The sequence below is a fragment of the Mustela erminea genome, chromosome 10 (assembly GCF_009829155.1).
Source record: "Mustela erminea isolate mMusErm1 chromosome 10, mMusErm1.Pri, whole genome shotgun sequence".
NCBI lineage: Eukaryota > Metazoa > Chordata > Mammalia > Carnivora > Mustelidae > Mustela > Mustela erminea.
The window spans coordinates 1722937-1736611 of record NC_045623.1 but is presented as its reverse complement, the minus strand read 5'-3'; the positions used below and the strand labels follow the sequence as shown (position 1 = coordinate 1736611).

Genomic DNA, 13675 nt, shown 5'->3' with positions numbered 1-13675 from the left:
GGGTTGGGGCAGAGTAGAGGTTGAGGGGGGAGACTCTCAAAGCGGAAGCAGGATAGCCAAAGCCCCTGGGGAGAAAGGAGGGAGGGAAAGTCGCACGGCTCTGACACCTCAGCCCAGCCGAGGTCTCCGGGTTTTTCGTCTGTCGCTCCTTCCAGCTTCTCTTCCTCCCTCTCTTGTGAGATTTCTTCCCGAGGCCTCTCCATTTTAAAGCATGTGATCCCCTCCGTCCGAGTCTTAGCGACGGTCCTCGGGTCTCTCCATCTCGCGCCTGGCTTGGGTCTCAGGCTGAGCCTCCCGGCCTGGCCCTCTCGGTGGGCGGTGCTTCTTACGCTCCGCCCCCAAGAAGGACTACTGGTGGAGAGGTGTCGAGAAGGCGGCGTCCAGACAGCTTCTGAGAGTCGGACTGGTTGCGGTGACCCAGAGGCGGGCCGAAGGCGGGGCCAGTAGGAAGGCGGGCGGGGCGGCTGGGGCCGGGCCCAGAGCCCCGGGCGGTCGCATTGTTTTCCTGCGCCGAGCCGCGGCGGGAGTGGGGGCTGCGACTGGGACCCAGGACTCGCCCGACCCGACTGCGCCCGCGAGGTCGGATCCGAGCTCCATCCCATTCGGACGCTCGTCACGTCTCGCCAGAGCCCCAATCACGGATTACGAACTCGGCGCGGTGCGGGGCCGCTGCCCGCCCGCTGCGATCTTGGTCCCGCTGACCCGGATCTCCGGGCAAGTACCCCGGAGCGGGGATGGGGTTGCAGGGAGGCGAGGAGGACCTGGGGCGCCGCAGGCTGGGGACAACCTTCCGAAGTGCGAGAGGGACCCGGGAGGGTGCCAGCGCGCTGTGTGCTTGCCTGACGGAGAGGGTCAGCGGAGTTGGGGTGCACGGAGGGAGGAGGGGACCATGGCCGAACCCCGTCAATGCACTGCTGGGCGCAGGGTCCGGGCGCCTCTTCCCAGCAGGTTTCTCCGAGCTGCGTCCATTGCGTTGGGGAGCGCGAAGGGCGATTATTTAAGGCGCGCACCGTACAGAGGGTGGAAAATCTGGTCCCTTGACTCCCCAGCAGGAAAACTAAGGTTCTGAGACCCGCGGAGAACTGGACCCTCTCGAGGTCCCTGCAGGGATGGGAAGGGGGACGCGTCGTTCGGACTTTGGTGTGACGCCTGCACCTCTGTCCTTGTGCAAACGGGAGTCTGAGCACCACTCAGGTGGTTGGCTTGGGCAGAGTGGGGGAAGGGGGGCCCCCCAGAGAAACAACAGTCCCCATGCTCTCCTCCTTCCTTCACCCCACTCGCGCCGGTGCTTTGTTAGACCGGGATCTCCGAAGGAGAAGAGCCTGGCTGGCGACTGCACCTTGAGCCCGAGGACTCCGCTCAGCGCTGGTCCCAGGCCTGCCCTCCTCGGTTCCCAGCCTCTGGCCCTGTTTCTCTGGCCTCGGAGACCCGCCTCCGCTCCTCAATCGCTGCTCCCATCCCCACTCTGTCTGCGCCCGCAGGCCCCTCCAGCCCCTCCTCCCGCTAACGTGGCTCTGGGACCCGGTCCCGGCCCAGACTCTGCTACCCGCCCCTCTTGGAGCCCCAGATCCAGTAAAGGGGAGACACGTCGAGCCCCTGGCCCTGGGCCCACCTTATGCCAGGGTCTAGACACCTGGTTATCCTCGTTGGGGGCTGGAAGGAGGGTAGGTTAGGAGCCAGGGGCTGGGGGTGGGGGAAATGTCTTGGAGAAGGGAAGGCGCCTTCAGCCTGTTCCTCGAGGATTCTCCGAGCGCCCCTCATCCCTTCTACGTCTCCTCTCCTCCCCCAGAGGAAGGTGGACTGGGGTGGGCAACCAGCCTGAGAGCTTCCTGCTATTGTCCCCAGCCCAGTCTCCCCTTCTCCATCCCTTCCCCAGCCTCCCCCAAGACTCTGCTTATGACTCTGGCTATGACCTGGCCACTCCTCAGAGGTGGCTGCAAGGGCCAGGAGGAGAGAGAAGGGCTCTTTCCTCTCCCAGCAAAGGGAAGACCTTGGAGGGGGAGATAGAGACAGCCAGCACCCTCCCCCCCCATTTTCCTCAGACGGGGGATATTATGCAGCTGGGGTTGGTCCCAGCGGAGTAAGCCTTTCCCCAGGCCTGGAGTGGGATGGGGACTGCTTAGATACTGCTTCTCCAAAAACAGATATGGGAAGCCCTCTTAAAGATATATTATACTTAAGTCTAGGGGGCCAATGCAAAGGCCAACCAAGTGTTTTCAGAGGCTGGACTAATCCAGTCTAAGTTGGGGGGGTGGGGTGCAGAGACATTGGGTGGGAGAGAGGCAGGACCTGCTCTCTCATGGAAGAAGAAAGGGGCTGGGGGTGCTTGCTATCAGAGCATTTTGCCTAGAAATGAAGAGCATGTAAATGAGATGCAAATTAGCCTCTATTGTCCCCAGCTAGGGCGCTTTTGCGAAGAAGCCTGCTGGATTCTGAGGGTTTTAATGTGGGAGTGGTCATCCTGCCCCCACAAACTGTCCCAGTCAACCTTTTCCCCAGGACTGGTCGAGCAGTTCCAGGAGCTTCTGGCTAGGAGCCAGCCCCAGCCCCTGCCCTCACACTTTAGGCACAAAGCGGCCAGCACCTTTGCAGTCAAGCTTAATGTCAACTCCCCCTCCTACCCCCTCCCACACACACTCTTCCAGGGCAGCACGTCCTCTACCCTGGCCTCAGTAGACTTCTGAATTTTCACATTTTCTTTTAAGGGATGTGGTAAAGAGGTGTAGCTAAGCCTCTTCCCTCCTGTCCCTTCTTCCATCAGGTCAGAGGTCTCCTATCCCCCTCAAACCCCCACAGGAGTCATCACCCCAGGTAAGGAAAGGGCAGCAGCTCCTGAGGGCAGGAGATCGAAGCTGGCATGGCCTGGGAACAGGAAGAGGGTCTGGCTGTTCTCCCCACTTGCCAGAGACCAAAGTTGTTTCCTGAGTGAAGATACCAGTTGCCCAGGGCAACTTGGAGGGGGAGGATAGGAGACAGGCTGTGTCCCTTTCTCTTCCCTTGGGACCAACAGCATCCGGAAACATGGCGGGGTGGGGGGGTGGGGGGGTTGTGTGCGCAGTTAGGGAGGCTTGGCCTTTCAGCACCAGGGGGTCATTAGTTAGCAGATGACTGCTCTGTCCCTGCGGGGGAGGGGGGGTCATCATTAGGTGTTCCTACCCCTGCCCCTCCTCCAGCCCTCTTGGGACCCCATCTGACGTCAGCCTCCCCACCAGTGACGCTGAACTGGGGGTGGGGTACACTTGGGTCCTGGCTTCAAGAGTAGAATTGGGGAGACGGAATGGGCTGGTCCTGGAAGCCCAGGGTCGCTTGTTTAGGGGACACGGCAGGATGAGCACGTAAGGATGGGTGAAGAATAGCAGTCTGTTACAGCAAAAAAGGATTCTCACCCTTCCTGCCCTGATTTTGGAGCGGTTGAGCCCCTCACTCCAGTTCTAGGGGAAGGAGGGCAGGAAGCTGGTGTACACCTCCCACGGGGTTCCACCTGGGTCAGCTGGGGGTGGGCCATGGTGCTGATTGGTGGGAAGGAAGGCTGTCTCCCGTCCCTTCGACCATATCCATCTTTTCCTGGACTTTGGGCTACCGTTGCCTGCCTGTCGTTGAATTATTTATATTTCCATTTTGAGGCAGCCCGAAGAGGGAAGGAAGGGAGAGAGGGACATACATGTGCAGCCGTTTCTCCTCACCAGGACAGCCAGTTCCCTGCCGGGTTCCTCGTAGGGGGGTGGTTCTCCTCTTCCTCGGCAAGTGTGAGCACTGGTTCTTCGGAGCCAGGAGGGAACAGGGGGCTAGAGAAGCTGGGAGGGGGCACAGTGGTCGGGCAGACAGCTGCAGCCAGAGCTAAATTTAGCCTCTGATCTGGCTTTGATGCAGATTCATTTTTGGCTAAGGCAGCCCCCCCACCACCACTCTCCTCCCCACCCAGCTTCTCCCCAGCAATGGGAAGATCCCTTGAACCATGAACTTAGACCAGGATGGTGACCCCTAGGTTTCCTCCTCCAACTCTGTTCTTCCTCACCCCTATCGAGGGTGATAGCTTCCTCGCAGCTGCCTCTGCCTGGGCACAGTGCCTGCATGGCTCCCAGGGTGCCGCAGGGGTCTGTGAGGGAGGGGGAGGCAGACATAGTGCCCTCTTCCTCCTCCCAGTGCCAAGGAGTCACTATTTATAATTTTAAGCCTTTGGCGTCTAATTATAACTGAGAAGGGGTTAGCAAGGGGGGGGCCAGGAGGTGTCACCTACCGAATGTCCCAGGCCCAGTCAGGAGAGAAGAGAGGAGGCTGAGTGAGAAGGCTTGGAAGGGGAGCGGGTGTGTCCTGTCCTTACCTGGGGTCACGCCTGCAGGCCTCACACTAGCCAGTCTGGGCCAGTTGGAGAGAGAAACGCCCTGAGTGACAGTGACAGCTGGCTTGGACCGACGCAGTGCCAGAGAAAGGGTTGTTTCCCCCAGCCCACAGGGTCTTCTGGGGATAAATCAGGGGAGCAGCCTGCCAGTGTTAAGGGTGAAGGATTCAGCCCCGTCCCCACTCTTCTCTGTCTCCTTCCAGGGCTGGCATATGGGTGAGGGGGTACCCCCTGGGGCCTGAGCTGCCCCGCACAGGATGCCCCGTGCCCCCCACTTCATGCCTTTGCTGCTTCTGCTGCTGTTGCTCTCACTTCCCCACACCCAGGCGGCCTTTCCCCAGGACCCCCTCCCTCTGCTGACCTCTGACCTGCAAGGTGAGTGACCTTGGCCCACCCCCCTGTTGTGTGAGCTCAGCACTCAAGACCCCAGCGAGGGAGGAGGGAGGGTGGGAGGTGAGGTACAGGAAGGTAGGCAGTGGGGGGAAGTGGACGACGGAGAGGAGGGGGGCACTCAAGCCTGTCGCCCATCGCTGCTGCGCCCACTTGCTGCACTCTGAGGCCACACTGTTGCGCAGGGGTTGACAACACAGACCCAGCTAGGGGCTTGACAACCCAGCCGGACCACATACTTTAGCTGGTTTGAATCCCTGCCCAGCTGCTTGGGAGCTGCAGGACCTCGGTTGAGGTGGTTCACCTTTCTTTGCCTCGGTCTCCTCATTTGCAGAATGAAGATAACAGGTAGTGTTCTCCCTTATTAGAGTTATTTAGGGATTAAGTGAGGGCATCCTCGGAAAGGGCCGAGAACGCTCTCTGGCACACACTCAGTGTTTTCTGTGTGTTTGCTATTATTATTAGTTACACAACGAAGGCTTGGGGCTGGTTTGGTGATGCCCCCACACCTCTCACCTCCCTCTCCACCATCTGTGCCACAACTAAGCTGGGGTCCTGCTGTAAGGGAAACCATACACCCACTTTTTTTCTGAGAAGAAAAAACTTTATTTGCAAGTTCCTGTTGTATATGTAGGATTTTGAGTAACTCTAAGGATGAAAGAACCGCAGCTGGGTCCCTGGGAGTGAGGGTTGGGGGATAAGAGTAGCACTTTTGTGTGCCAGACGCTAGCCTAAGCACCTTGCAAATGCTAAGACATCAATCCCTGAACTCTGAGCTCCCTCGGAGCGCTGAAGATCTTGGTCGCCATGGTCAGGCCCATGGTCTGGCCTGTGGATGCCCTGTGGGTCAGGGGAGGCTGGAACCGGGGAGGGCTGAGGTGGCCTCTGAAGAACCTTAAGGGCTGGGAGAAATGGAGTAAGTGCTCCAGACAGGACAGCATTCGATGTGGGAACTAGAGAGGAGCACTCGCCACACCGCCCACCCCCCTCACTGCCCCCTCCAGAAGGAACGGAGTTCAGCTTTGGAGTCAGACAGATCTGACTCGGAACCCCAGTACCTGCCACTTCCAAGCTAATCAAGCTATGTGAATTCCTTAATGGCTCAAGGCCATAGGCTTCTCATCTGTAAAATGGGGCCACTATTAGTACTTCCTTCACAGAGCTGTATATAAATTAGGCGATTCCAAGTACTAACAGGGTGGTTGGCAGAAGTTAAGTGCTCAGGGTGAACAAGCATTATTTAATAGTTGTATTGATAGCTTTACCTCACAACTCACCTCGCTCTACCATGACGTCCATGACTGAGGTTTGTCTTGTTGGGAAGGATACTGAGGAAGGGAAGTCTGGCTGGCCCTCATCCCCCACATCTCTGTGTCTTCCAGGTACTTCCCCATTATCATCCTGGTTCCGGGGCCTGGAGGATGATGCTGTGGTTGCAGAACTTGGGCTGGACTTTCAGAAATTCCTGACCTTGAACCGGACCTTGCTAGTGGCTGCCCGGTAAACTGACCGTGGCACAGTTGTGGGGCCAACATGCATGCTCCTGAGCAGCCATGGGACCTGCATGGCCACTGCAGTATCTTGCAGGGGACACATGCAGGTGTACAAGCCATGGGACATGGACATGCTTGGACCCAGGGCACAAATGCCAAGGCATGGAGTAAGGGGGAGGACAGAGGGCAGGAGGTCTGCACTGTTTGTCTCTGAGCTGCTGAGCCTGAGCAGGGTGGGCGCTAAGGAGTTCAGGTGGGGTGCCTTGCCTTGGCTCTGATCCCTCCTTACCTGTCTCTTCAGGGATCACGTTTTCTCCTTCGATCTTCAAGCTCAGGAAGAAGGAACAGGACTGGTGCCCAACAAGGTGAGGGGCGTGTGGGAGGAGGTGCAGGCTTGGAGATGAGGCTGGGAGCGGTCCGGTGGGGATAAAGCAAGGGGGGACGAGGACTCCAAAAGGAGCCATAATGTGAGGGGACCTCCAGGTTGCCCCATGATGTTCCCTCCTTTACTTGTCTTCTCAGTATCTGACATGGCGGAGTCAAGACATGGAGAACTGTGCTGTACGGGGAAAGCTGACGGTGAGGAGTGGGATGAGAATTCTGAGGGGAGAGTTTCCTGCCTCCAGGCTCTGTCCAAGTGCTCCTGCACTGTGCCCGCTTTCCCACCCACTTCCATCTCAGGACACGGGGGAAATGTGCAGGAAAGGGAATGAATGATTTTCACCTTCCTTCCCAGGAAAGTGAGGCTCCAGCAGGCCCAAGAATTTGCCTGAGGTTGCGGGGCAGTGATTAGCTTACTTGGGACTTTACCCACATTGCTATGACTGGCTGCGGGGAGGTGGCCTAACGTCCTGGGCCCCCTGTCCCAATCGTAGGGACTCCTGTTGCTGACCTAGAATTTTGGGTTCTCTAGGACGAGTGCCACAACTACATTCGTGTTCTTGTTCCCTGGGACTCTCAGACACTCCTTGCCTGTGGAACGAATTCATTCAGCCCCGTGTGCCGCAGCTATGGGGTACAAAGGCGGAGGCGGGTGGCAGTGGGGTCAGGATGGGAGTGGGAAGAGAACCCAAGATGGGCGACCAGTTTGGTGGGGACGGGCCAGCCACGGTGGAGAATTGGGAGTGCCAGGCGCAAGGGTCCAGAAGGGGTGGGGGAAAGAGGCAAGGGGACATGAGGGAGTGGGCTGTGGAGCCAGACTCCAAGACCCCAAGGATTCCAAGAACCTGCTCCTTCTGCCTCCAGATAACTTCGCTGCAGCAGGAGGGTGAAGAGCTGAGTGGGCAGGCTCGATGCCCCTTTGACGCCACCCAGTCCAACGTGGCTGTCTTTGCAGGTGTGCACCTAGGCGTTTAAGAAACGGGCCTGTGGCAGGAGGGGGCTCCGACCTTAGCCTTCCTTCTGATTTGGTCTTTGCCCATGTTCCCGAGTGCAGGGTTGAGCTGGGGACAGGGTCAGGCTAAGGGAGACCCAAGCCTTGGGTTAGGCGACCCCAGAAGAGCCAGATCCTTGGGTCCTCACCTGACCCCACTCTACCCACCCCTCCAGAGGGCAGCCTTTACTCTGCCACGGCTGCGGACTTCCAGGCCAGTGATGCTGTAGTTTACAGAAGCCTCGGGCCTCAGCCCCCACTCCGCTCCGCCAAGTACGACTCCAAGTGGCTCAGAGGTCAGGGCCGGGCCTGGGGGATGTTGGCTGCTCGTGGGGAGAAGGTGCAGGGGAGGGACTGTGGCAGGGAGCGGGCAGATGGCCGCTGGTACGGTTCGTGTTTGCCAAGGCAAGAGGCTGCGTGGGGCCAGGTGTTTCTGAGCATACCATTCCGTTTCCCCTTTCAGAGCCACACTTTGTCCACGCCTTGGAGCATGGAGACCATGTCTACTTCTTTTTCCGGGAGGTCTCTGTGGAGGATGCCCGGCTGGGAAGGGTAAGGATATGGGCCCCAGTGGGCGTAGCTAGAGAGTTCTGCTTGATCCTGAGAAGCCAGTCAGAGTCAGGGGAGAGCTGCTGAACCCCATGTCCACCACACAATCCCCTGGACTCTGAGCCCCAACTTGGAGTTGCCCCCACATCCTGCTGTGTCCCTCATCCTTGACCCAGTCTGATCTACCACACTATACCCTTGCTTTGCTGTGGCCCTGGCATCTGTCCCTTGGTGCTCCCAGATACCCCCAACACCCGCATCCTGCCCTGCTGGCCCTGAGGCTCTCACTGTTCTCAGCATCCCCTGCTCTCCTCCCCCAGGTACAGTTCTCCCGAGTCGCCCGTGTGTGTAAGCGTGACATGGGTGGCTCGCCTCGGGCCTTGGACCGCCACTGGACATCATTCCTGAAGCTGAGGCTCAACTGCTCTGTCCCTGGGGACTCTACCTTCTATTTTGACGTCTTACAGGCCTTAACTGGGCCTGTGGACTTGTATGGCCGCTCCGCTCTCTTTGGGGTCTTCACCACCCAGACCAATAGGTTAGTACTAGACTAACCAATGTGGTCCAATCTGTCCTTGTCCCACCAGCATCTAAGCTCCCCTCTGAAAGCCTCCCGTTGCCCCTACCTGGAGGTGAAACTCCCTTCAAAGCCAGTTTGCTGTTCTGACCTTCTTTCTCCCAGCATGGCCTCCAGAGGGCTGTCTCGCTCTCTCAGGCTCCGCCCCCTAACATGGTACTTAAGGTTAGCTGCCGTCTTACCTGGGAGGACCGTGTGATCCCTTCCAACACCTAGCCCGCATCTTTTTCTGGCTCCTTCAGCATCCCTGGCTCTGCGGTCTGTGCCTTCTACCTGGATGATATCGAGCATGGGTTTGAGGGCAAGTTCAAGGAGCAGAGGAGTCTGGATGGGGCCTGGACACCTGTGTCTGAGGACAGGGTTCCCTCCCCCAGGTACCCAGGATGAGAGTGGTTTTTTTGGGGTTGGGGCAGAAGCAAGAAGCGAGTTCCAACATGGGATTATGAAGAGAGGGTCTGTGCGATTATGGGGAGAGGGCTCAGCGGGCTGGCATGGGACTGGTGAGCTGCAGAGAGGGGGGAAGCGGTAGTGTGAACGTCTGTGTAAAGGGAGAGAGCAAGGGTTACCGATCGTGTCTGAGAGCAGTTGGTCGGGGGCACAGAGCCTAACTGAGCCCCGGCTCCCTGTCCTAATGCTGCCCATTCCTGTGTTCATCCCAGGCCAGGATCCTGTGCCGGAGTCGGTGTGGCTGCCTTGTTCCCCTCCTCTCGAGACCTACCTGATGAAGTCCTGACCTTCATCAAGGCTCACCCGCTGCTGGACCCCGCTGTGCCACCAGCCACCCATCAGCCTCTGCTCACCCTCACCAGCAGGTATGCTGCTAAAAGAACAACTGCTGACCAACCCCCATGCCTCAGCCACTCTCCTCTGACCTCACATGGGTCAGTCACATTGGTGAGAGGAGGGAGAGAGGTATGAAGGAACGTCTGGGAGGGGAGAAGGACCCAGGAGTGTGCACCAGGATACATGTACTGTCCTTGAGACACTCCGGATTCCACCCGTCGGGTGGCCCTGACTGAGGCCTGTCCCTCCAGGGCCCTACTGACCCAGTTAGCTGTGGATGGTAGGGCTGGTCCCTACAGGAACACCACAGTCCTGTTCCTGGGCTCCAATGATGGGACCGTGCTGAAGGTGCTGCCCCCGGGGGGGCCCTCGGGAGGACGTGAACCCATCCTGCTGGAGGAAATCAATGCCTACAGCCCCTCCAGGTGAGGCCTTGGTCTGGCAGTGCTCCCCGCCCCCCACCATCACCCTGCAGAGCAGGAATGGGAAGTGAGCTGGTAGACTGGGGTGTGGGGATGTGGTGGGGACTCCAACGCTGGCTTCCACGTGGCCGAAGCTATAGGCTAGAGGGGTTTGGTAAGAAGCTAGGTAGTGTGGTGGGGCAACACTGGGAGTTGTAGTCTTAGGCACCTCCCCACCTTCTGTTCTTTAACTGACCCAGGGAAAACGGAGCCTCCCCTGCCCCATCTCTGATTCCTTCCTGCCTCACCCTAGGTGCAGTGGGAAGCGGGCCGCCCAAATGGCACGGCGGGTCATAGGGCTGGAGCTGGACACTGAAGGTCACAGGCTCTTTGTGGCTTTTTCTGGCTGCATCATCTACCTCCCTCTCAGCCGGTGTGCCCGGCACGGGGCCTGTCGGAGGTGAGAGGGGCCTGACCCCCCCAGGGCCAACAGGAGCCCGGGAACACAGGCATGGGGGAAGGTGTGGCAGGGAAATGCAGGGTGTGGTTGGGAGGGAAGGGTGCGCTGGGCATTGTGCAGGTGGGCAGTGCCCAGGGCCTAGAACAGGCATTGGGACAGGGCAAGATGGGAACATGGGGCCAGGGGCCTCCTGCAGGCCAGGGTGAGAGCTGCAAGGGCAGGGCCATTGGATGGGATTAGAGCGGTGAGCCTCATATGACTCCGTTTCCCCAGGAGCTGCCTGGCTTCTCAGGACCCATACTGTGGATGGCACAGCTCCAGAGGCTGTGTGGATATCAGGGGACCTGGTGGGTAAGTGAGGGGCCCCCAAATCTCCCGAGGAGAAAGTTCTGTTTGCCCCACTCAAAGAAGCAGCTCAGGGCCAGGGTTGGGGGCTGGGGGCAAGATATGTAACCACCCTATGCTACCTCCGTCTCCTGCTAGGACTGATGTAGACCCCACTGGGAACCAGGAATTCACGGAGCACAGCGACTGCCAAGGTAAAGAGGGCTGGGACAGCCATAGCCATAGCTGCACAAGGCTGTGACGGCCATCAGCTACAGCCCAGGTGTGGGCTTATGTACTTCTGTGGCAGTCGCCCCCTTCGGTTCCTCATGAAGCTACCACCCCGGCCCCCTCACCCCCCACCTCCATCGTCACTCTCTGCCTTCCTTCTTCATAGATGGAGCTACTGGGAGTCAGTCTGGCACAGGGGATTCGGCTTATGGTGAGTCTGCCTATCCCAACGCCATCTTCCCTTGCTCGGCCCCCACGCACCCACGTGTGTGCTCCGTGGCGGCAGCAGATAGCTGCCCACACACACTGGGTCTCAGATGAGGGCCGGCATACTCCAAACAGCCCGCATAGAGTTCGGTGCTTGGCACACAGTAGCGTGCTTAATAAATAGTTTTTGAAAAAAATACATGAAAGAATGTCCTGCACGGTGAGCCTTTCCCCATGCCCAGAGGAAAGTAGAGGCTGGAGTTCTGGACCTTTGGGTTCCAAAGAGGGGGCAGGGGTGGGGAGGACCCACTGAATGGGTGTCAGAGGTAGAAAACAGGAGCCTCACTGGCTCTGACCTGGTCTCTGTCACCAGTGCTTCTGGGTCCTGGCCCTTCCCCTGAGACCCCCAGCCCCCCCAGTGATGCCCACCCCTGGCCCCAGTCTTCCACTCTTGGAGCTCACACTCAGGGTAAGGGGGCTGGCTGGGAGGGATAGGAGTGAAGTGTGGGGCTGGTGAGTCTTGAAGAATTCTAAGCCCCTCACTGACGCGTTTGGTGCTCACTAATGCCTGTTTGGAGCTTCCTCTCCCCAGAGCTGGGCTGCTTAGACCCACCGCCTTCTGCACTGGCAGAGTTTGGAACTCGCTCTAGGCATGGCTACAGGGCCTGGAGCTGGGATGGGTACTCCCCAGGCCCAAGCTCTAGCCTGTGTGTGAGGTCTAGTGTGGTGGATTGACTGTGTGTGTTGAGCGCGGGGGTGGGGAGGTGGGGGGCTGTCTGTGTCATTATGAGGAAGGTCAGCCCGTGCTGGAGTGAAGCTGAGCAGCAGCAGCAGAGAGGTGAAATTCCAACTTGCCCTCCCATGCCCACCTACCTTGGCTGAGCCTCCCTCCTCCCCTCTCGGTCAGCAGGCGTGCGCCGGGACCTCCCCCCAGCCTCAGCCTCCCTCTCCGTCCCCATCCCACTCCTCCTGGCCTGTGCTGCTGCAGCCTTCGCCCTGGGCGCCTCAGTCTCTGGCCTCCTGGTCTCCTGCGCCTGTCGCCGAGCCCACAGACGTCGGAGCAAGGACGTCGAGACTCCGGGCCTCCCGCGCCCTCTCTCCCTTCGCAGCCTGGCCCGGCTGCACGGAGCGGGCCCAGAGCTGCCGCCGTCCAAGGACGGAGACTCGGCACAGCCGCCCCAGCTCTACACCACCTTCCTGCCTCCTCCCGACGGCGTAGCCCCGCCGGAGGTGGCCTGCCTGCCCACGCCGGAGTCCACACCCGAGCTGCCCGTCAAGCATCTACGCCACGCTGGGGGGCCCTGGGAGTGGAACCAGAATGGGAACAACGCCAAGGAGGGCCCCAGCCGCGCGCGGGGCGTAAGCGCAGCGGGAGGGCCAGCACCTCGAGTGCTGGTGAGGCCACCACCGCCCGGCTGTCCGGGGCAGGCCGTGGAAGTCACCACCCTGGAAGAACTGCTGCGCTACCTGCACGGCCCACAGCCGTCCAGGAAGGGGGCCGAGCCCCCGGCCGTGGCAGCGTTGACCTCGCGGGCGCTCCCACCAGAGCCCGTTCCCACTCCCGCCCCTTCCCTCTTTGCGGGCTCCAGCCTCCTCCCCCGGGAGTGCAGTCTGCCTCTGAGGCTGGACGTGCCACCCGAGGGGAAGTGTGCGGCGCCGTCCACCCGGCCCGCCCTCTCCGCCCCTGCTCCCCGGCTAGGGGTCGGAAGCAGTCGGAGGATGCCCTTCCCCACGCACCGGGCGCCCCCTGCCCTGCTCACTCGGGTCCCCTCGGGGGGGCCCTCCAGGTACTGCGGGGGTCCCGGGAGACATCTCCTGTACCTGGGCCGGCCGGAGGGGTATCGGGGCCGCGCTCTGAAGAGGGTAGACGTCGAGAAGACCCAGCTGCCCCCGAAGCCTCCCCTCGTCTCGCCCTCTTCCCAGCCGGCTGTCCCCAACGGCAGCCATTTTAACTTTTAAAAGGGAGCTGCGCCAAGTCCTCGGATGGCGCCCTTGAAGCCCGTGCCCTCAAAGGCCAAGAGCATGGACGCATCTTCAAGGACAGAGGCCCTCCCTCTCTCCGTGTTCCACACCTCCAGCCTTCCTGGACTCTGAGAGTCTCCCGGGGTCCCAGCCCGCCTCGGGTTTATTTATTGACGTCTTTCCCCCTGTCCTCGAGAGAGGAGTGGGAGGTGAGAAGCTCGCTCCCTCAGTGAGCCAGCTTTTCGGGGGGAACTGGCGCACTCCCACTCCCCCCTCCCTCAGCCAAGCTGCCTTAACTCGCCCCTCCGGGCTTCCTCCATAGACTGGGCCGCGGGCGGGCCGCAGGGCGGATGGACAGACCGACGGGGCTGGGGCCGCGCGCGCGTTGTGTACAGAGTCCTCGGGCCTCCCGGGACGTGCCTCCTCCTACTGTGTAGGAGCCTCCGCTTCCCAATACAGCTGTGTCCCCGAGCCGTGCCTGACTTTCCTAGCGGAGGGGGCGGGGCGGGAACCGGTCCGTTAGCTAGGCGCCTCTGCCCCCGAATCTCTGCCTTCATCTTGGCCTTGCATTCTCTCCCGAGTAATTG

The 13675-nt window shown here is 60.1% G+C and overlaps 1 protein-coding gene across 9 annotated transcripts; it reads left to right on the top strand.

Moving 5' to 3' along the window:
• Positions 1-431: 431 nt before the first annotated feature.
• Positions 432-13559, top strand: SEMA6C (semaphorin 6C). 9 transcript variants are annotated; one of them, XM_032302115.1, is made up of 19 exons: positions 432-714; positions 4543-4714; positions 6112-6229; positions 6524-6587; positions 6745-6801; positions 7136-7237; positions 7468-7558; positions 7771-7890; positions 8058-8146; positions 8464-8681; positions 8963-9094; positions 9380-9532; positions 9755-9928; positions 10218-10364; positions 10638-10715; positions 10848-10903; positions 11086-11130; positions 11500-11595; positions 12034-13559. In XM_032302115.1, exons 2-19 carry the CDS (start codon positions 4597-4599, stop codon positions 13083-13085), a joined length of 2910 nt encoding a protein of 969 aa, XP_032158006.1. In that variant the 5' UTR covers positions 432-714; positions 4543-4596; the 3' UTR covers positions 13086-13559. The 9 variants fall into 9 exon arrangements, with proteins under 9 accessions (XP_032158006.1, XP_032158009.1, XP_032158008.1 ...); XM_032302118.1 differs by lacking the exon at positions 432-714 and adding an exon at positions 2758-2811 and having other exon boundaries at positions 12115-13559; XM_032302117.1 differs by lacking the exon at positions 432-714 and adding an exon at positions 2758-2811 and having other exon boundaries at positions 12037-13559.
• The last annotated feature ends 116 nt before the right edge of the window (positions 13560-13675 follow it).